Raw genomic sequence first — 22,668 nt, 5'->3', positions numbered from 1 at the left:
TAGATTTCTTATACATTAAAACATTTCTCACCCAAATCGTTGTTTCTGGAGGTGCATGGCACAAACCTATTTATCTAGATGGGGGGGGGGTCCCCGGCCACATACACACATTTGGAGGTCATTGACATAAAATCTGACTATCAGTGCTTGACACGGCGGTGGGGACTCACCGAGTGTTTCTGCCAGCACTCCCTGAGTATGGGCCTCAGCTTCTTGTGCACCACCACCTCCTGCATGTCCTCCAGGGAGGGATGCTGGCCAACCTCCTCCTCAAACGGCAGCATGTACTCATCCAATGGGCCTGGAGGAGATGTTAAACACACATGTCCAACAGTTAAATCAAACCAACAGATTAAATCAATTATCCATCTATCCATCTATCTACAGTATCAATCATTGATAATGTTATACAATTATCTGTTCACGATCAATTGATATTTTGGCCATATCATTAAAACTCATTCACTGCCAAGAATATTTAACCAGAATCAGAACCACACTTTTTTCATACCTACGTCACCTACTGTAGACACAGGATCTGACACGAAAGCAGGCAGGCTCTATTAATTAGCTCAATGGTTAAAATGTCGCAGGAAACCGGGTTCAAATCCGGGGTAGAAGAGGAAAGTTACATGGCACAGCTTTAACAAGAGCTTCTGACTAAATAATTCATGCGTTGGAACACAGGTTCTTTTTTTACAGTTCCTGAAAAGTAAGGCTATAAAGTATATATATATATATATATATATATATATATATATATATATATATATATATATATATATTGCCACTGCCCCCGACAGTAGCAATATAAGGAACAGCTGTTTTAGGAAACATAAATGATATCACACCACTGATGGTTCTGTCACTGAACTGCTCCAATGTACTGACACAGGTCAGGCAGGGGCATAGAAATTAAAGTATAGAATGTACATTTTACATTCAGATGATTTGGTCTGGCAGATACGGGCAGGGCCATGCTGGCATGTAACCCACCCCTATGCTGTTAAGTATGGGCAGGCGTGTTCTGTGCTAAAGGCAAAAGAGCTGGTGGGGCAGTCCCAAAGCCAGGTCCGCTCAATACTGCTGAATAGATCCAGACAGATTGGATCAATGCAGGGCAGTGCTGCGCTCTGTGATCAGAATAATGGAAAAAAGCATGTTTTTTTTTCTTGCATCCCAGACTAGAACATGCAGGACACAAAGCGCACACATCACATGTACAGTATGCAGACTATGCACAGACACCCACTATTGATATGGAATGAACGCAATATATTTCATTTCATGACCTCTCCTCTGTGTGGCTAATTTTATATAAATATACAAATAAGCTCTGTGATTACTATATCGTCTGTCAGGTTACTTTTCAGGATTCAAATTCTAGTAGAAAAAGTAGCAGATCGACAAGCCGAATTTCGACCTTGCGGATCTGCTGCTTTTGTGTGACACTGTAGTATGATCAAGCAGGACGTTCTTTTGTGTGACACTGTAGTATCATCAAGCAGGACGTTCTTTTGTGTGACACTGTAGTATGATCAAGCAGGACGTTCTTTTGTGTGACACTGTAGTATGATCAAGCAGGACGTTCTTTTACCAAAAATCTCAAAAAGTTAAAATATGGAGATAAGAGGTTTCTTCCCGTCAGCAACGATATTAATAAATAAAGCCACTGTTAACTATAGTACACTGCTCAGTGCTCACTCATGGCTTCCTTTGTCGGTCTGTCGCATACAGTACATGTACTGTAATGTACCGTCAGCCCATTGATTGTACTATTGCACTACCGGTTAACACGCGCTGGAACGAAGCCAACGTTACGCATATTACCAGAAGGCAATTTCCTGTGCCTTGCTCCCCCCCGGCTGGTGTGACTGACTGGCACTGTGTGTGTCCCCTTTTGTCATCAGACCACACCTAACTCCTTTCTCCTTTCACTTCACGTACCATCTGCAGCCTTGCAGCGCGAGGCCAGCTCCCACAGCACCAGGCCGAGGGCGTACATGTCTATCCTCAGGAAGGCGTCCCGCTGGAAGTTGATGGCTCCCTCCAGGACCTCGGGGGCCATGTACCTCCTGGTCCCCACCTGGCGCAGAGGGAGGGACGTTTTAGAAACCTACCAGTGGCGGAAAAAGTACTCACATGTTTTACTTAAGTTAAAGTATCAGTACTGCAATGTAGAAATACTCTGTTACAAGTTAAAGTCTGGAATAATTTTTTTAGTACCAAAAGTAAAAGCATTCGCTAGGCAGAATTTAACACAAGTTTTTAAATGTATGAAACTAGAATTTCGTGCGCGCTACGCGCGCACTCATCCCAGAGCTACTTCGCCACGCACTATGGGAAGAAATAAATGGCGGGAGTTGACTCCACATGTAGTAACGGATGGGTTATTGGAAATGTACCATTGTTTTGTCCTGAATATTTCCACAGCCTAATTACTAAAGGATTGTGACTGTGGGACACACATACAGTCTGACATACAATAGGCTACACGTGTGCACAGTGAATAAACAATGACCTATATGCCCAGAGTTCTTAAATTAACATAGTTGGATTTTAACAGAAAGACAATGCCATAAATCAGTCAAAGTAAGTGACAGACTCAACAGTAGGCCTAGCACACAGCATGCAAGGCAGCGATGCATGCATGCAAACATGTTTGTCCAGCTGAGATTTAGTGTCTCCATCTCTCTGTGGAAGAGGTTGCACATGACCTGTACGGCCACACTGAGGCGCTCCAACACAAACACAGACACAAAACAACACCACGCTGTTTGTCCAGTTGACTCAAATCAACACCAATACCTAGCCTGTTTGTCCAAAACACACTATCTGCTCGCCACGTTTCTACGTTGCCACAACCTAATGTTAGTAACAAATGTAGGGGAGAGCCGCCAAGGTTGTAACGCTTCACGGTTGTAACATGGACGTTATCTCTTGATTGGTCAACGCCACCATGACGCCATCGCGTCAGTATGTGTGCAGCAACGTACTCTACATGGCCAGGAAGTTTGAAGTGTTTACCTGTGTCCTACGGGGAGTTATTGGCGAAAATCTGACTTTTTTCAAAATGCGTATAATTTTACACCTGGAGTATATGTGTGCTGCATTTTTTTTCTTTGGTTTTGGTGAATAAAAATCCACATGGATGTCTTCATGCTTATGTTCTTCATTAGTTTGCATCGTGTTTAGACGGAATTCACGTTCATTCTGGTCTGTAAGCAACGGCAAAGAAAACGTGCAAAAGCGGGTCATTTGTAACATGTGTTACAAATGGTCCGCTTCCATTCAATGCCATTGTATGTAATATTTACATATTTGACATATTGGCCTATATTATATGTTCTAAATTTGTATTGTATTGTGTAGTGTATTCTAAAATTAGTTTAGGGTTGTATAACATTGTACAACTCAATCAATCAAACTTTTGTTTAATCAATGTATTGCCCCATTGAAAAAAAAGAAAAGCCCAAACTGGTACACCCGATACTATTTCATATTTCCCTTATGTTTGATACATTTTCTTATCACATCCATGGTATGAAAACAATGCTAAGGAGTTGCTTCAATGAAATATAATTGCTTTAAGCTGAAAACGATATGTTTAATAGTGTTTTTTAGCGTTGTTACATTTATCATGCATGCCGTTACAATTAATCCGATATGCGCAGCAAATGTAACACTGAAACAGCGTCCACGTTCGGTTTAATAACTCCCGACCTGTTTTATCAAAAAAATAACTTGAAGTGGTTTATGGTAGCTGACATGTGTAGGTCCGTTGCCTGAAAATATTACATGTGTAGCTAAACGGATCTCTGAGTAAAAAAATGAAACGTGCAAAATGTTACATCCTTGGCGGCTCTCCCCTATTAGTTTACTCACAGCACAGCACCGTCACTCCTGTCAGTTATTTCGTCCTAATGACTTGAAGTGGTTTATGGTAGCTGACATGTGTAGGTCCGTTGCCTGAAAATATTACATGTGTAGCTAAACGGATCTCTGAGTAAAAAAATGAAACGTGCAAAATATGTTCTAAAATTGTATTGTATTGTGTAGTGTATTCTAAAATTTGTTTAGGGTTGTATAACATTGTACAACTCAATCAATCAAACGTTTGTTTAATCAATGTATTGCCCCATTGAAAAAAAAGAAATGGCCAAACTGGTACACCCGATACTATTTAATATTTCCCTTATGTTTGATACATTTTCGTATCACATCCATGGTATGAAAACAATGCTAAGGAGTTGCTTCAATGAAATATAATTGCTTTAAGCTGAAAACGATATGTTTAATGTTGTTTTTTAGCGTTGTTACATTGATCATGCATGGCGTTACAATTAATCCGATATGCGCAGCAAGTGTAACACTGAAACAGCGTCCACGTTCGGTTTAATAACTCCCGACCTGTTGTGTGTAAGTAGCGTGGTTAAAAGGCCGTGTGTTTCTGTTGTAAGCAACTCATGTTAGGTCTGCGCACACTGTATGTTGCTATGGCAACCTGTCATGAAATGCTGCTGACGTTAGCATGTGTGCTATCAGGCAAAAGCTGAGATAGATATGCAACTACTACTGGGGAAAATGTCATACAAAACACAACACCTAATTTCGGAATGTTATTGTGACCTATAGAGCACAAACAGACCATCATGATTTGCTTGCTGGACCTATAATTAATTTATTTGCATTAAATGTCCACTCGCCCATCCAAAAGAAAAGCAAGATGGCTGCGACAGAGTGTGAGCTCGACGGACAGAACAGAGCTGGTGACGTAAGAGGCAGGGTGTTGCCAGGTTTGCGAATTGTAAGCGAGTTGTAGTGTATGTAAGTAGCGTGGTTTAAAGGGCTTGTTTGTGGGCTTGTTGGGCTTGTTTGTGACCGTGTTGGGGCAGCAGTGATTCCGTGTTCCGTGTAGGAAAACCTCATAAAAGTAATATTTGCAGAGTAAATCAAGTATTAAATACTAATGTAAGTGTTCAATTTCACTTATACACTACCTGTTTATAAATAGCTGCAGTAGGCTACACCATTTTATGCAGTATTTTATACTATTTCTATTTAGTGTACATTTAGTGGATGTGGCTTACATCCGGTCTAAAGCCCACCCACTGTATGCGTTGATTTCCATACACAATCCGTATCCTCCCCTCACCGGATGTTGAATTAACAGTACTAACGGCCATATATTTGACGATCTTTTACACAAAACGATTTTAACGGGCAACGTTTCACATGTATTATTAGTTTTATACATTTTAGGAGTGAAAACATGTGTGACCTGCATGGCATTTTGTAACGTGGTTCTGCTGTTCTGCAACTCTCATTAAATATTGAAAGCCAGCGTTTTCCACCACTGATAGTGGTCGCATGTCTGCAGCTATGCAGACCGCAACTCCGTGCGTTAATTGTTTTGCACGGGGCGAATTAGCTGAGAGCTTTTCTCTATAAGAATATAGTTGGCTGTGTTGTTGTCTTTGTACCATCGTCGTTGGACAGATCGATGTCTTTGTGATGTCTGCTAAGAAGCTGGCCCATATTTGACGTGTTGCCTTTGGGATACGGCACTCGTTTTCTTTTCCACACTTATTTCCGTGTATCATCGTCGTCGCTGTCTACAACAGCACTGGCCATGGTGAAACGCAACAGCCGTCTCGTTCTCTCACTTGTCAACTCCTCTCTGTGTGTGTGTGTGTGTGTGACTGACTGTGTGTGTGTGTGTGGCACTGCTCCGATACAGCTGGATTTTCGTCTCTTTTTTTTCTCCATGCATTCGCATGGGCGGAATGGCCCGGCCGCTCGCGGAAGTAAATTGGCTGTGTGGCGAAAATAGGCAAAGTGATCGGTGTAAGGGTGATATTTTGGCACAATCCGATTAATGCCAAAGAACAATGTTGATGTAACTAAGGGAATCGTCGAGTCATTTATGTTGTAAATAAAGAGATTTAGATGGAATAAGCGAAATAGCGATCGTATAATCTCTCCTGTTCCTTCTGTCTCTCATCAATGTCCTGCGCGAGATCAGATTCTGTGCTGCGCGAGATGACATAGTCAAGCTAGTGTGGGGGCGGGGCTGGTAAGAGAGGGCAGTGTTGCCAGGTTTGCGAATTGTAAGCGAGTTGCAGTGTATGCAAGTGGCGTGGTTAAATTCCTTGTTTCTCGCGTGTTGTGGCAAGGGCGCAGCATTAGAAGGGCGCAGCAAATACGACATTGAGGGGTAGAAACCATCCCGGGCGCGTGGTTCATGTAACATGTGTGTCACTGTGAAAGACTGGCCCCATTAAGTGAACGTAGTTGGCGTAGTAGACGCCAACATGACGATTTTGGTAGACGCCAACATGACGATTGTGACGTAGGCTGTTGACGTTGAGCAATAACAGCGTGTTTCATAAAAGTAATATTTGCAGAGTAAATAAGACACTTGAACGGCAAAAAAATAGCCTATGTCAGTTCGGGGAGCGTGGCGAATTTATTTTGCATATAGAGATGTGTGGTAAAAGTGTGGTTCGGTCGGAGATAGAGCACAAAGAATGAGTATGGGTACCACTTCTCACTTGTATAAATAGATGTATAAAAAAAATACAAGCTCACAATGCGTCGCAAGTCGCAACGCATTGTGAGCTTGGAGATCGGCTGTTTTGAAATATATCAAAATATTATATAGGCTGAAGTGGTTAATAAAGCAATAAGCCTCTTGTGGCTTATTGCTTTATTAACCATTTCAGCCTATATCACATTTTGGCCATTTCAAAATAGCCGATCTCCAAGCTCACAAAGAGGTCTCAGGTTACCGTGTATTTTATAATGGCTGAGAGGCGTGGTGAGACACGACGCGTAGCGGAGTGTCTCCAACCCTACTCAGCCATTATAAAATATACAGTAAACTGGGACCTCGCGTGGCTTATTGCTTTTCTAAAACGGTTACAAACATATAGCAATATTAACCTCATAAAACTATCAAATTCACAAAAGTAGCTACACAATTCCTTGTTTCTACTCTGCCATTCTCTGTGATGGGGGAATAGGAGGCGCCTCTTTACGAGGCCGCCCGGAGCCACACATTGACAGTCATATGAGCGCGGGCGATGCTTAAGACACCCGCACGGCCTGGGTTTGTAAGGCAATCAAGCGCTCCCCTTCCCCAGTTCAGCTACAGAGTTGTGGGATCAATGTAACACAGCTGGGAATGATATAAAGTGATTAATGGTGTGGATTATTTTGAGATTTTCAGCGGAAATGAGCCAATCACAATCAAGTATTTACTATTTGGACTAACCGTTTTAGAATGTATGTTTTGAAATAATAATAATCATAGAGAGATGACTTCTGCACACCCGGTAGAGAATTCACTGTACGTAACCACATGAACCCTAGCGCACCGTTTTCCCTAAACAGTTTTGGTACCCATGTTTGGGTCGCGGGCCAATTTGTATGGGTTGCAAGAAAATATCCCACTCCCCGAAGACCGGCTAGAACTCATTTCACAAACGTCAAACTGTTCAAGGGTTCTATGCAAACGTGCTTAATAATTCATACATGAGTGACGCTTTATAAACCAAGACATGCTATCCATTGGTCAGCGGATTTAGTCTTTAATACATAGTGTATATCTATGGAAGCTTTTGGGATGAATCGGGCAAGACAGGTTATGTTGGAGGTTAGGAAGAAGGCACCTCATTGTAGCTGGAAAAGTTTAATTTAAATTTTATTTTCGACTTTGCAGTGAGTGTACTTATGTTGTAAAATCCCCTGATAGTGTAATGGGATTTAGAGAAATATCCACAGGTCAGGGTTAACTACCCTATAAACGTGACCAGGGTCCCCCAAGGCAGGCGCTATCCTTGGGCCGGGTTTCTTTTCTCTCTACACCGAATCGCTTTGCTGACACAATGTGTATAACACAATGTGTCGTGGGCTTGTAGTTCTGCTATTTTCACTGAATGTCTGCCTATTATGACATGCCCAGAATAGAGTTCATGTGGTTAAAGGAAAGAACAAGGTTGCAGGTGTATGTATGAGTTACTTTTTTATTTTATTTTTCCTATAACATTCATTATCTTAAGTCAAAAATGTTGTTACAGACACATTTCATTTATGTAAATCTGCTCAACACACACACACACACACACACACACACGCACACACACGACTAAACAAGGTTCCGAAAAGGTTTGACCTTCACATGGATCAAATGGTATATGTTCCATACAGTCCCTGTACTGGGCAGACTGAGATAAACTGAATGACATACGAGCCGTGCTTTCCTTTCGATAAGGACTATAGGCAGCGTGAGCTACTAAGTCGATGCGGGCCTTTGTGATATAAACCAGTGTGTCTCAACCTGCGGCTCGCAACCCCCAGGGGGGTCTCTGCATGATTTGACAGTGAAGTGACAATTCAAGGGCTTTTAAAGAAAGAGAAAAAAAAGAAAAAAAAAGAAAAGACCATTAATCCACCAAAAGTAATGAAACTGGTTGGCTGTTCTACATGCATACAACCAACCAGTTAGGGAAGAACAACTATTCTAGTTGCTAGTTTGACCAATTCAAAAGCTGTTTAATCTTAAAATAAAATAAAATATTGTCTACCGGGTGGAAACCTCATATTATGTCCAAAACTGTTACTTTTCAGGATTCAAATTAATTTACAAAATATATATAATATATATATATATATATATATATATATATATATATTATTTTTTTTAAGTTTAAAATATGCAGATGAAGTTTCTGCCCGACAGCAATGATATCTATTATTACTGTAGACTTTACCAGCCCTACAGTGTTGACATGCTACAGTGGGGTTCCATTCGTTTATGCCAGCCCAGTACCCATAGTTACCTCTAGGTATTTAAAAGTACCTGGGTACCTATGGAAGTCACACCTCTTATGGGTGTGGTTTAGTCTTAAGGGGAGTTTTCTTTTCACCTACTGTGTAATATAATAAACAGACAGTAGGTGGCAGTAGGGTAGTAGGACAGAGGCCAGTGCAGTATTCAGCTTGCAAATTTAATGAAAATTTGAAGGGATGTGCCAGGGACCCCCCATTTGAGAGGATATGCCAGGGACCCCATAAGAGAAGGTTTTTACAGCTATAGCAGTGACTCTCAACCCGTTTAATTTCAAGGACCCCCAGTTTGACATGCATTAGTGGAGGGGGGGTCCCTGGCGTGTCTCTTCGGGTGGGGGTCCCTGTCGTGTCTCTTCGGGTGGGGGGTACCCCCCCCACCCAACTATACAGCTTGCAAATTTAATGAAAATTTGAAGGGATGTGCCAGGGACCCTCGTTTGGGGGGATGTGCCGGGGACCCCCATTTGGGGGGATGTGCCAGGGACCCCCATTTGAGAGGATATGCCAGGGACCCCCATAAGAGAAGGTTTTTACAGCTATAGCCATTAGTCTATGGAGGGGGGGTCCCTGGCGTGTCTCTTCGGGTGGGGGTCCCTGTCGTGTCTCTTCGGGTGGGGGGTCCTTGGCGTGTCTCTTCGGGTGGGGGTCCCTGTCGTGTCTCTTCGGGTGGGGGTCCCTGTCGTGTCTCTTCGGGTGGGGGGTCCTTGGCGTGTCTCTTCGGGTGGGGGTCCCTGTCGTGTCTCTTCGGGTGGGGGTCCCTGTCGTGTCTCTTCGGGTGGGGGGTCCTTGGCGTGTCTCTTCGGGTGGGGGTCCTTGGTGTGTCTCTTCGGGTGGGGGTCCCTGTCGTGTCTCTTCGGGTGGGGGTCCCTGGCGTGTCTCTTCGGGTGGGGGATCCCTGCGTGTCTCTTCGGGTGGGGGTCCCTGGCGTGTCTCTTCGGGTGGGGGGTCCCTGGCGTGTCTCTTCGGGTGGGGGTCCCTGCGTGTCTCTTCGGGTGGGGGTCCCTGGCATATCTCTTTAATCTGAATATTGTGTTGATGATTATTGATGAAATGTTTGCAATGAAACACTTTTTGTACTTTTGGTAAACACGCTTCTGCCCACTTTTTTTATATAATTATATATTTAGTTACATCATACCCCCTGTTCTGAGGACCCCCTGTTCTGTGGACTGGGGGTTAACTGTACATTAACTGTACATTAACTAAAGTTTGCAAATAAATGTAGTGGCGTACAAATACAATATTTGCCTCTGAGATGTAGTGGAGTAGAAGTAAATAAAATACACATTAACAACTATACACAATTTGGCCAAATAGCGTGTGAGCTTGTGGATCTGCTATTTTCAAAATATTTTTATATATTTGAAAACTTGAAATGAGACAGAAAATCTAAATTAAATTAAATTCAAAGGAGCTTTATCAGCATGAGAAAATGTACGTTTACATTGCACTCAAACTCTATTTCCTGCCTTAATCTCCTTCCTTTTTTTTTACTTGTAAAACTGATGTAACAGCTTCTGATTCTGAGAGACAGAGGAAGTTTTTTTATCCTTTATTGTCAACAGCAGATCTACATTTCCACAACACACATTATGTGTGTGTGTGTGTGTGTGTGTGTGTGTGTGTGTGTGTGTGTGTGTGTGTGTGTGTGTGTGTTACTGCTTTGGGGTCTCACAGTCACTCTCTCAACCCCCCCCCCCCCTATATGCCCGGTCTGTGAGGTGTGAAAACATTTCCCCACCCCCACCATGCAGGCACCTCTTAGTGTTACTTTTAGTAGCAAATTCACAACAATCCATTGAACTTTAGGCCTGCCTAGGCAATTAAACTATCTAGTCTTAGACAACAAAAATTTTACACTGGCTTAAAATAAACTAAAACATAATTTCTCAGCCTCTTCAACAAAGATAAAACTAACCTTCTTTGTTCTGTACTTATACATACAATTGTATAGTACAAAACACAGATTTTAAAACTTTAGTTACTATTGCAAACCAGCACTATAGGCTATGTTGTAGCCAATTTGATGATTTTATTTGTGGTTAATTTCTTGTGAAGTTGCTATGACAACCTGGGCAGAGGCGGGCTCAGTCAATCACAGGCACAGCCTACTTGTATGCGTCACAGGTGCACGGCAGGAGGGATTTTGGGAAACGTCACAGGGAAGCCACACCGTTTTTAAAACGTGCGTGTTTTGTTTGTTTTCAGTTGTTTTGAGTTATCCTTTGTTTATTTTGCATCACGAGGTATTGTTTAAGTTAAAGTTTAAGTACCCGGTTTATGTCATGCCTTATCCACCCCTGCAAGCAAAATAAAACATTTTTAAATGCACTCAACGAGACGACCTGAGTTACTGTCATCATCACCACGTGTTGGAAAGAGCTTCACACCATATCCCTCACTGGCTACTTTGCATGATCTACAAGCTCATAATGTGGCAAATGACGACATATTGTGAGCTTGTAGATCCGCTATTTTCAAATAGTCTACTATACTGAGGAAGTGGTTAATGCATTTTTTTGGCGTACAAGTACAGTATTTGCCTCTGAGATGTAGTGGAGTAGAAGTAGAAGTATTGGAATTCATGAATACTAAAGTAAAGTACAAATGCCTCAAAATTGTACAGTACTTAAGTAAATGCACTTACTTTCCACCACTGTGGAATGGTGAGTGACTTTCTTAATATCATTTAAATATAAAAACTTAAATTAATAGGTTTACCATGCATGCCAAAATAGGATTTTTTCAATGGTTTTGTGATGTCATCAGGAGTAAGTCAGTAACAGTTTATATTTACCCCTGATTGTCACTAGGCTCTTTGAATATGCTTTCTCAAAGCCTGTATCTGTTTAAGAGTAATAAAACAAGTATAAGGTTTAATCCTATTTAGGCCTATCAGTTTTTTTCCTTCCTGAAAACCCTAAAAAAAATTACTCTCTCTCTCTCTCTCTCTCTCAGTAGCCTCTGTAGTAGGCTGACTACTGTATACAATTAACATAACCTGTTTGGCTAGACATTGTGGGGACTCTGGGGAGAGATAGTCAAATACTGCTAAAAGCTGTACAGAGCCTGCTTTTAATTAATTCAGATGGCATATGAAAAAAACAGGGGGTCCTCAGAACAGATTGTTCAAAGACTGAGCTTAAATCTGAATTTGCTACACCAAATCATAAGAAAACAAAAAGAAAGCTATCTCACACACTGGAACAGATCTACTCAAAACCAGAGCAAAATGGAATGCTATTTAGCTCTAAACAGGGAATACACATTAGTAGAATACTTGAGCACAGTAACTGACCCAAAACTAAGGAAAACTTTAACTCGATATAGACTCAGTGAACACACAGGAAAAAAAACACAGGAGAGCACAGTTTGAAGTGAATAACAGGCACCATTGTTTGGGACACAGCTAAAGGTGTTGAATGCGCCGTGGGGGGTGGGGTAATATGAACTGTAAAATTAAATACAAATTAAAATACTCTCTTGCATCCAAAGAGCCTAAAGTATTGCCGATTTCCAGTGCTTTTGCTTCTACTCCACATCTCAGAGGCAAATATTGTAATTTGGCAGGCAGGCAGACAGACCCTGACTATCTATGCCAGTGTTTCCCAACCTGTGTGTCGCGGAGCTTTGGTGCTCCGCTTGATGTGTCCAAGTGCTCCCCGTAATTTGACTGAAATTAAGTTATAGTGTTACTTTCTGTCAAATCAGGCGGCACACTAACTCTCCCCCTTAAGCAATATTATAGCTACTGGGCTGCAGGCTTATTATTGTTGCGTCATTGTTGTCACACGTCTAACCATTAGACGTGCGATAACTACAACACGGAACAATAGACTCTAACGACCCTCGGCCATTGAAATGTTAATGCTTAGATGCATCCAGAAGACGCTACATTTCGCTCCCTCCAGAAAGACTGGAGCGCGCAGAGCACATATGCACGTAGACAGCAGACACATACAGTCCCGACCAGGAGGTAAAGTAGGCTAAACGTGACGTTGTTGTGATTAAACATAATGTGCCACGAAAAATAGCTGTCCATAGATGTCCAAACATGATCACCTCGTTCAGCCAACAAAATATATCTCCCTCCCTTCACAGAAGCGCAGTGATGCGTGATTTATTCTTCGTCGTACACGTGTTATGCTTGCATGCTGAAAATGGCTGATCTACAAGCTCACAACGCGTTGCGGACGCAACGCGTTGTGAGCTTGTCGATTTTTTTTCAGCACGTGGAAATAAGCAGGCTGTGAGAACTGAGACCCTTCACAATAAAAGCATGCAGCGTTCACAAGTTGGCCCATAATAAAGACAAGGAAAAGGATTAGGTGGCATTTCACATTGCATAATGAGCATTTTGTTTTTAAATGAGGCTCTGTCTCTGTCCTTTTCTTTCTCTTTAAAGTTATTTGATGAGTGCTGTCATGTGTGTTTTTAAAGGTATATTTACTTTTACGTTTTACTATATATTTAATATATATATATATATATATATATATTTATACCACTGCGTTCTACAGTAGCCCTGTGCGTGAGCTGCAGGGCATGGCAGGCCACAGACAGACAGGCAGGCAGGCAGGCAGGCTTGTGTAAAAGGAAAAAAGTATTGCAAATTGAAAGGTAACCAAGGAATTTGAACTTTAAATTTGAATTGAATTTAGAGAGAGAGAGAGGGGGGGTGGGGGGGGGAAGAGAGCGAGGGAGATGTGACGGGGACCCCCATTTGGGGAGGTGTGCCGGGGACCCCCATTTGGGGGGGATGTGCCGGGGACCCCCCATTTGGGGGGGTGTGCCAGGGACCCCCGTTTGGGGATATATGCCAGGGACCCCCCCATTTGAAGAGATATGCCAGGGACCCCCATTTGAAGAGATATGCCAGGGACCCCCAATCCCCCATTTGAAGAGATATGCCAGGGACCCCCATTTGAAAAGATATGCCAGGGACCCCCATTTGAAGAGATATGCCAGGGACCCCCATTTGAAAAAGATATGCCAGGGACCCCCATTTGAAAAGATATGCCAGGGACCCCCATAAGAGAAGGTTTTTACAGCTATAGCAGTGACTCTCAACCCGTTTAATTTCAAGGACCCCCAGTTTGACATGCATTAGTCTATGGAGTATGGACCCCCATTTAATGGCATTTATATCTCTGGGACCCCCAATATTTATATTGTAACATCAATGATAATTTAACTTTAGAGTGTAGAAATGGAACCAAATGGACCCTAACCGCTTATTCAAATAAATATGACTTGTAACAGTATGTATTTCAATGTATTTCAATATTACAGTATTGATACTTTAGTTTACAGTACAAATTTACTGCATATTGCTAGAAGCTACATATTAAGACTCAGTGCATGCAGCTCTGCTCATCATGGGCCGACGCCACCTGGTGGTTGAATAGCCACTCCACATATTAAAATAAACCTGTGGGTGTGGCTGAGAATCTGGGGGTGTGTCTGTGGGTGTGTCTAACATAAATACCCATAGGTACCCATCAATGTCATTTTGAGATTGAGGCACAGACGAAGAGGACTGTACCGTAGGCCTCTATGGAAGATAGAACATTAATCTATATAAACATATTATTGCCGGGCCACTTAAACCCCATCTCCACAAGGCAAAAAACTCACCTGTCCGTGCGTGTCTCCAGCAGACTTCCCGGACTCGAACCTCAGAGCCAGTCCAAAGTCAGCGATGCAGGCGCTCAGGTTGGATTTCAGCAGGATGTTCTTACTCTTGATGTCCCTGTTCGGACAGAAACCTTCACTCAGTAACTTTAAACATGGATTGAGGGCAAGCCTGAGCATAAGGGGCAAGCTCCAAAAGTGGCCTTTGATACATCATTGGCACGCAGCCGATATGTCCCGATCTTTGATCCAATTAAAACATTCAACAATACATTGGTAGTCAGTGGTCTGGTCAGGCCTCGTTGTGGTTCATCTGCATTGGGGAATGGGTCTGTGTGTACCTGTGAGCGATGGCAGGTTTGTGTCCGTCCTTCAGGCCTGGGATGTCCTCGTGGAGGTAGGCCAGGCCACGGGCCATGGTCTGGGCCATGTGACACAGCTCGTTCCACGACAACACGTTGGCCTTCAGGTAGTCCGTCAGAGAGCCCTGTCAGGGAGGAGGGAGGAAGCAGCCGGGTCAGTCGCTAGGGTAGTCCAATAAAACGTTAACGCTGTTTCCCAAACAGTGTTTGTGGGTAGACGAGTGTTTGCGACCGGTCGCAAGTAAATATGCCATTTTTTTAAATATTAAAATTTAAAAGAAGTAAAAAAGAAAAAGAAAAAAAAGAAAGAAAGAAAAGTCATAGATGAAAAACAATTCTAACATATTTCAAAAATAATTTCATAAATGTCTTTTGAAATGAACCTTTAAGAGAAAGTGAACTTGTGAGCAAAAAGGTCACACCGCTGTGCTGAGCAATGTGCTGTGAGCTTGTAGATCTGTTATTTTCACTTGTTTGGGTCCCAGGGAGATATCAAAATAATTTCTCTTTTGGGTCTCGAGCTAAAAGGGGACCACTGTCTGCAATAAAATACTTGCTCCAGCACCTTTCTACAAGATGCTGGACAAAGAAATTTAGATTTTCCAAAGCGTGGGACCACGCAAAGTTTAAAATCACACTTGAAAATTCACTCCTTGGCTTTCAATGATCCAGATAATGATCCTCTTATGTGTGTTTTCCTCTCGTTTCCTCTTAGTTTATAGTTGTTTACCGAGTGTACAGCACTTTGGTTCAATGGTTCAACTGTTGTTTTAAATGTGCTCTAGAAATAAACAATATATATATATATATATAATAACAATATATATAGTGTATTGGATCAACAAAGCACAAAGAGGCAGTTTTCTAGTTGCAGCATCTGACCACTAGGGGGCAGGCTATGCCAGTACAGAAGCTGCACAGAAATCTGCTTCTACTGTACATTACCCTATTCTCATGAGGAAGGCCGGGATAAGTTCTGCTGGGAACATGTCCCAGGCTTCTTTTGAAATTATGGTTAAATGCGTGTGTGCAGTCTGTACTGTGAAGACGGGGTGTCAGCTTAAATGTACATACCGGTATTACATGTCTTGTATCCTGATATAAGTGGTTATATGATGTATTAATGTCCTACTTGATCACCCTACAGTGTCACACACAAACATCAACAGTTAGCTGATCCACAAGCTTGTAGATCTGCTACTTTAGAATTTGTGGACATGCAACACAGAGATCTGCCAATGAATTCAAGTCAGACACATGTCTGTGACTATGAGAAGGGAAATGTATTTAATTTGCCAATTAAATTAGCTTTTGATTCAAATTCAGCTGCTTAGTGAAATGAACGGATACAAACCAAGACAAAAATAAGTAAAATAAAAATATTTTAGTAACATTTAGTAAACAGTAAAAACAAAAGTATTGACCACTGAATTGAAATACACTGTAGAAGTTTAACCTGCAAGTAAGAGACTGTGGTGTTGTTTCATTTGGGGGTTGAAGGGGCGCCGATGGCCTAGTGCTTAAGGGTTAGGTTTACGGTTGCGGGAGCGATTCCTGAGCTGCGTGTCACTCTCTTCCTGTCACTCTTAACTGTACTTTCCAAATGAAGGCACAAAAATATAATACAATAAATATGGTTGTAGATGCTGAGATGGAGCGTTACCTTCTCATGATAGGCCGTGATGAGCCACAGCTCAATGTCCATGTTGGCGCCCCGCTTCTCGGCGCCGATGAAGTGCAGCAGGTTCTCGTGTCGCATCCCGCTCAGGGTATAGATCTCATATTCGTTCTGCCACGACTGCTTGTCCTGAGGACCAACAAGAGTTCAGACAAGAGTTAGAGCTGCATTCTCTAGGCCAGGGGTTCCAAAACATATCGGGCCGTTTGACCGCCGAAAATAATCATAGTTGAACTGTCCCACCCTGACAATCATTTGGAATTGTAGGCATTACATTTAATATTGTGTCACCTCGTTGTGAGCTTGCAGTTAGGCTATTTTCACAACGTTTTTCTTACACAATATTTGACCATTTCGTATTAAAAAAGGTCTTAAAGATCATTTCTAACGCTAGTTAGAAATGTGCTGACAGCCTGTATACACGTATACTGTGTGTTGGTTTGTTTACTGTTGAGTGAGCAAATAATTTGGGGTCCCCAGTTTGGGAACCACTGCTCTAGCCAAGAAAAGAAAAAGGTGTCCATTTCTCCCTGTTGAGTCATAGGTGGCAATGTGCCAGAAATATACATTAACTTTATAAATACATAGCTCCACATTGAGGGGTAAAATAGGCTTTAAAATAGGGATTAATATAGACGCTAAGTGTTCAGCTCACAATCGCTCACACGGCGCACGCTGTGAGGTGGGGGGGTGGCTGCAGTCCTATCAGTACGTGCTGTGGTCAATCGAGGCCACGGAGGGCTTAGTGAACAGTGATTGGCCTAAGCTAAGGGACCCGGTCAGGCTCCGCGGATTAGGACTTGGGAGCTTTAAGGCTGAAGCTCTCCTCTCCTTTACGAAGAGAAACGGTTCTGGGCAAAGACACGGGGAACAAAACGCACGCACGCACACACACTTACCTGGATGGGGAAGATTTTGACCGCCACGTGTTCATTGAGGAGCTGAGCTTTCCACACGCAGCCGAAGCGACCCCTGGCCTTGATCTCAATCAACTGCAGGGGTTTCTGGCCCAGGATGGGAGAGGGGGGCATAGGCCCTGGGTCCTGTTGAGTGTCGCAAAACAAACACACACACACACACACACACAACACCGGTTGAGTCATCCATCACTCAGAGCTTAACATTCATCAGCCTGACTCACTCTGTGTGTGTGTGTGTGTGTGTGTGTGTGTGTGTGTGTGTGTGTGTGTGTGTGTGTGTGCGTGCGTGTGTGTGTGCGTGTGTGTGTGTGTGTGTGTGTGTGTGTGTGCGCGTGCGCCTGAGGCCTCTGAGATGAGGGCCCCCGATGTAGGGGAAAGGGAAACTCAACAGCAGCAACAGCAGCTGCAATGAAGCTTTGACAGCAGGGGCTTACAGAGGCCGAGGGATGTCCTGAGCTTGTTAAACTTAATCACAAACCTCTGTCTTTGGACTACTGGAGGATGGAGGGCTCGATAGATAGATAGATGGGTGAGTGGGTGGGTGCGTGCATGCATGCATGGATGGATGGGCGGATGGATGAGGCCCAGGGTGACCTAGTTTTTCGACAGCAGCCTGGGACACACTATAGCTGCAACGTCCCGTGAACACATTCTGCTCTTAAAGGACCCTATAGCAGTCCAATGTTGACTTCTAGCCATTACCAGAGATTGACACCATCTTCCACCAATTTGGTGTACATTAATTGTATGCAGTGGATATTTCTTGCCGATTTCCGCTGGCATTTAACTGGAGTTTTAGGTTGCTAAATATAGATAATTAACTTTTTTCATAAATTGCTGCATTCTGAGCATCCACAATCCACAAATGAAGTGAATAAAGCTAATGTTAAATATTGAGGTACATTCTCTAATATGTTATTGTATATCAGTAAGGCAAAAATGTAAACAGGAAGTGTCACCACAATGTTCCGTTCTTTAGTTATTGGCAGTTGAATATAGCTTCTTGCTTCGCGTGTGGTTAGTGTTAGAGACAGTGTTAATAATGGGGCGAGTCGGACCAACGCAACATCGGAACAATGCGCTGTCGGAAACAATGCGCTGTCGGAAAAATGCGCTGTCGGGAAACAAAGCGCTGTCGGAAACAATGTGCTGTCGGAACAATGCGCTGTCGTTACAATGCCACAGCACCATTAACGTAGAATAGAATCACAATCATTGTGCTTGCACCTTCATGCTGCGAACTTGTACATATGCTAACATTCTTGAAAAATATCGAACATCTAAAAGGAAATTGAACAATGTGAGGGAAAAAAAATAATATATATATATCTCTTCTATGTCTCTCTCTTCTGGGGTCCCGACTCCCTGGCACAAAACATTATCAGATTGAGGTCCGCGGCAAAATACATTTATTATACAATTCGGGGGTCCTTGGCACGAAAATGTTTGAGAACAAGGCCTTTAGAGGGGTAAGCACGTGTAGCCGTCTCCAAACAGGCACCGCAGTGGAGAGTCCCTGCATTGACGCTTTATATCCCTAATAGGGTACTAAAGAGTGACCTTTGCCTCAGTTCAATCAAGGAAGAGAACTACAAAGGCAGGATGATAGTGCTGGTGATGGGCCCACTGATAAGACAGAGTCTAAAAGGTGACCTTTCTGCCTGTTTTATATGGCTAGAGACAGAGAGGGGGCTCCATTGTATGTGGGGAGGTGGTGGTGAGGGGGTAGCTTCCTGTCCAGGAGGCAGAGGAGAGCGGCGCGGAGCCGTGTTGGTCAGTGACTGTTCACCACCTACAATGACCTTCTGCATCAGATGGGCCCTTTGTCAGCAAAATAAATGGGACGCTTCCTCTATAAACTCCGCGCCCTGTGTGTGTGTGTGTGTGTGTTTGAGAGGTAGGAAAGGGATCTGTAGTCACACACAGGGGGCCTCTTCGCTCGCTGCTGAGCCTTATTGCGGGAGGAACCAGTGATTCGGTTTAAGGGTCGAATTTCAAGAGCCTTCAACTTCTTCTTTTTTTATCGGGGAGGGGGGGGTTGTTATTGAGCCTTCAGTGTGCACTGCGCAAAAAGTAAATAAATAAAAAGAAAAATAGGACACCACCGGGGCCCCCTGTGTAACATATGAGGCGTTTGTTTGTCTTTTTGACTCCTATGGGCCGGACAACAAGCCCTGAGGAACCTCCTGGACAGGGACACGGCTCCGTGCACGGCCTCCCTCCCTCCGCCGTAGGGAGATGAATCATCAAATGAAAGGGGGGGGTGGTTGTTGTTGGTGGGGAAGGAGCTAGGTGCCGGCATGAGAGAGGGTAAAGGGTGGAGGGGAAAATACCAAATGAGACGAGGCGACATATATAGGTTACATAGGCTGGGAGGCAGAGTCCTATTTAGTAGAGCCCTGGCTAAAGCAAAGGGATACCAGTACATGCCTGGGCCCCTGGGGCTCTGACTGCCGAGAACCTCACACCAGCCCGGGTGTACAAGGTCATGTTGATACTGCCATTCCCATCGGTGTCAATCATTGGAATAAAAAAATAATACAGCAACAACCAAAAAGACAACTAATGAAAACAATCTTGTTTCATTTTTTATGGTACGGTCGTCCCGGAGGGACAGGTTGGGCTGGAAAAGGCCCCCACAGGCATTTTATCAAATTTATAAGCCGTGCTTTGTCCTCAAAAGAGGAAAATCGATACTATTGTTTACAGGCAACCGAGAGCGGTTTATGCTGCCGCTGACTATAGGGCGGAAAAAGAACCAGCTGACCTTGCCTTCAGAGGGGGGAGGAAATGTCCGGTATATGTGGACTGAGATTGGTACTGAGAGACGGAGGGAGAGAAAGAGACGCAGCTAGGGTGAAAGAGTGAGAGGACAGAGAGGGACACTAAGAGATGATTGAGCAGGAGTGTGTGTGTGTGTGTGTGTGTGTGTGTGTGTGTGTGTGTGTGTGTGTGTGTGTGTGTGTGTGTGTGTGTGTGTGCATGTGACTATACTTGTAAGTATAGTAGAATTTAAAAAATACACAACACATTGTGGGGACAATTTTCCAGGTCATGGTTTTGAATTGGGCTTCCACAAGGAGACATACCGTTTTCCTGTGCCGGTTCATTTCCCATGGCTTCGTTCGATTGGCTGTGTGGCAGGATTGAACCGAAAACACATGACAGACACCTTGTGCATGTGGTTTGAATTTAGATTTGCCGCTGAGCCAATCGAACGAAGCCACGTATGGGAAACTGAACTAGAACAGGAAACGGGTACTGTATACTATATACCACCTTCTGGAAACCTGGGACTATAATGCACCAAGAGCCATTTAGGAAAATATTCTTCTTGGGTTAGGATTTGCCATCAAAGGTTTGGGGTTGGTTGGAGTTCTGCCTTATTTCTACTTAGTTGCACCTGTGTGAACTGAGCGGTGCAGGCTACTCAACAACACCGCTGGCTGGCTGTAGTTATAGTCCTCAGTGTGAATGGCCCTTTAGACTGCTCAACAGTGTGACCCGAATGTGACCCCAATCAGCTGCAGGGGTCAATGGGTCGTCCTAGAGACAGACATAAACACTCGGTCGCTGTCGATTCCGTCGTTCTTCCGGGTTCTTGGAAACGCCCCCAGCCACTGCGTTTAGTTTTACTGAGGTTAGGTTAAGGTATAGTTTACTGAGGTTAGGTTTAGGTATAGTTTTACTGAGGTTAAGGTTAGGTTTAGGTGTAGGCTGTCAATCACAGCGACTGGCCAGTCACAGCGCACCCTCTACGTCACTCTGTACTCAACCCGAGGAAGGAACCATGCTCGCCTCGGTCACTCATTGGAGCGGTATGGCATAGCTCAAAAAACATACTATCTATACATCTACGAGCTCTCAACCTTGTAGGGTATCTGCTATTTTCGGTGAACAACACCCGTATGCAACTAAATACAGTGTAACTCAGGCTTTATGGTTGAGAATATATAAAATAGTCACACCCGTGTGAAGTGAGGGGCGCTCTTATCTTATGAACAACTGAATTTACGTGATTGGTTGGTTAAATTTATGTCATATTTGGCAGACATTTGACCTAATTTCTCCTTTCATTGTCAATGACAAATATTGAGAAGTGTGGGGACAAAAGCTGTATATAGGAGGGGCCCCTCAAAAATCACACCTGCGTGAAGTGAGTGGCACGCTTATCATCATACATCATCTCATTCTGGCCAATCACAATTTGTGTCCTCACTTTTGTCTTCAATGTTTGTATTTACACAAAGCCTCAAAGCTGGACAAGTGGACATAGGGTCACTTTTACTTTTCAGGATTTAAATGTAAAAAAATATATAGCAAAAGTAGCAGATCTACAAGCTCAATATGCGTGGTTCCAGCTTGTGGATTTTGTGTGACGCTGTAGTATTATTAAGTAGGGTGTTAAATTACGAAAAACAACACGTTATAATTTGGAGATAAGAGGCTTCTACCTGACAGCAGCAATGTATGAAATAATATAAATATAAGAATGCTGTTCATAAAATTTGCATCCTAAATGTTTGTCCCCACGAAATAGTAACACAAGTGTGTGCGTGTGTGTGTGTGTGTGTGTGTGTGTGTGTTAGAGCTTTAAGCAACTAGTCGACTAGTTGTCCCCGATTTTGTAGGCCTCATGATCAGGTAGATTATAGATATAGTCACCAATGTACACAGTTTTTAAATGTACAAATATGTATTTCCAAAATAAATAAATACATAATAGGTAGTTAAACAACTAGTCGACTAGTCGATTAGTAAACTAGGCAACTAGTAAAAATGACCCTGTGTGTGTGTGTGTGTGTGTGTGTGAGATGAGTTCCCCATTCCCACCCTCTGAATCGACACATTGCATCAGTTCATTCACTGCATGCTCAACCTGATAAGACTTCAGATAATTGACTCATCCACATAATCATCATCAGCCCATGCACATCATTCAGCAGCTGATTCTGGGGGTGGTGGTGGTGAGGGCGCGCACACACACACACACCTCCCCCCAATCAGGACAGTATAGGCTCACGACATAAACGCCATCCGTGCATCATGACATAAATCCATCGTAGGGGGCGCATGGCAAAATGAAAGGTACAAGAGCACAGGACACAAATACAAAAAGAGAATATTTGTGCATTTTGAAAATAAAATGGTGGCGGCACAGGCCCAAGCTTGGAGAGAGGGGGGTGCTAACCAAGGCAAAGATGCAAAAAAGAAATGAAAA

The 22,668-nt window shown here is 43.2% G+C and overlaps 1 protein-coding gene across 2 annotated transcripts in view; it reads right to left on the bottom strand.

Moving 5' to 3' along the window:
* The window catches only part of acvr2aa (activin A receptor type 2Aa), a 76,592-nt gene that overhangs the window by 7,141 nt on the left and 46,783 nt on the right, over positions 1-22,668 (bottom strand). Inside the window, exons 5-10 of one of the 2 annotated variants that reach the window (XM_080785781.1) lie at positions 17,427-17,570; positions 16,513-16,656; positions 14,829-14,974; positions 14,491-14,605; positions 1,948-2,116; positions 171-301 (exon numbers count right to left, since the gene is read on the bottom strand). In XM_080785781.1, coding sequence (XP_080641907.1) covers positions 171-301; positions 1,948-2,116; positions 14,491-14,605; positions 14,829-14,974; positions 16,513-16,656; positions 17,427-17,570 — 849 coding nt within the window. The remainder of the gene's footprint in view (positions 1-170; positions 302-1,947; positions 2,117-14,490; positions 14,606-14,828; positions 14,975-16,512; positions 16,657-17,426; positions 17,571-22,668) is intronic. The other variant, XM_080785782.1, reaches the window with a different exon arrangement.

The sequence above is a fragment of the Protomyctophum bolini genome (genome assembly GCF_963924005.1).
Source record: "Protomyctophum bolini genome assembly, chromosome: 16".
NCBI classification, from domain to species: Eukaryota; Metazoa; Chordata; class Actinopteri; order Myctophiformes; family Myctophidae; genus Protomyctophum; species Protomyctophum bolini.
Note: the sequence above shows the minus strand (reverse complement) of the source record. Positions and strands in the feature narration are given on the sequence as shown.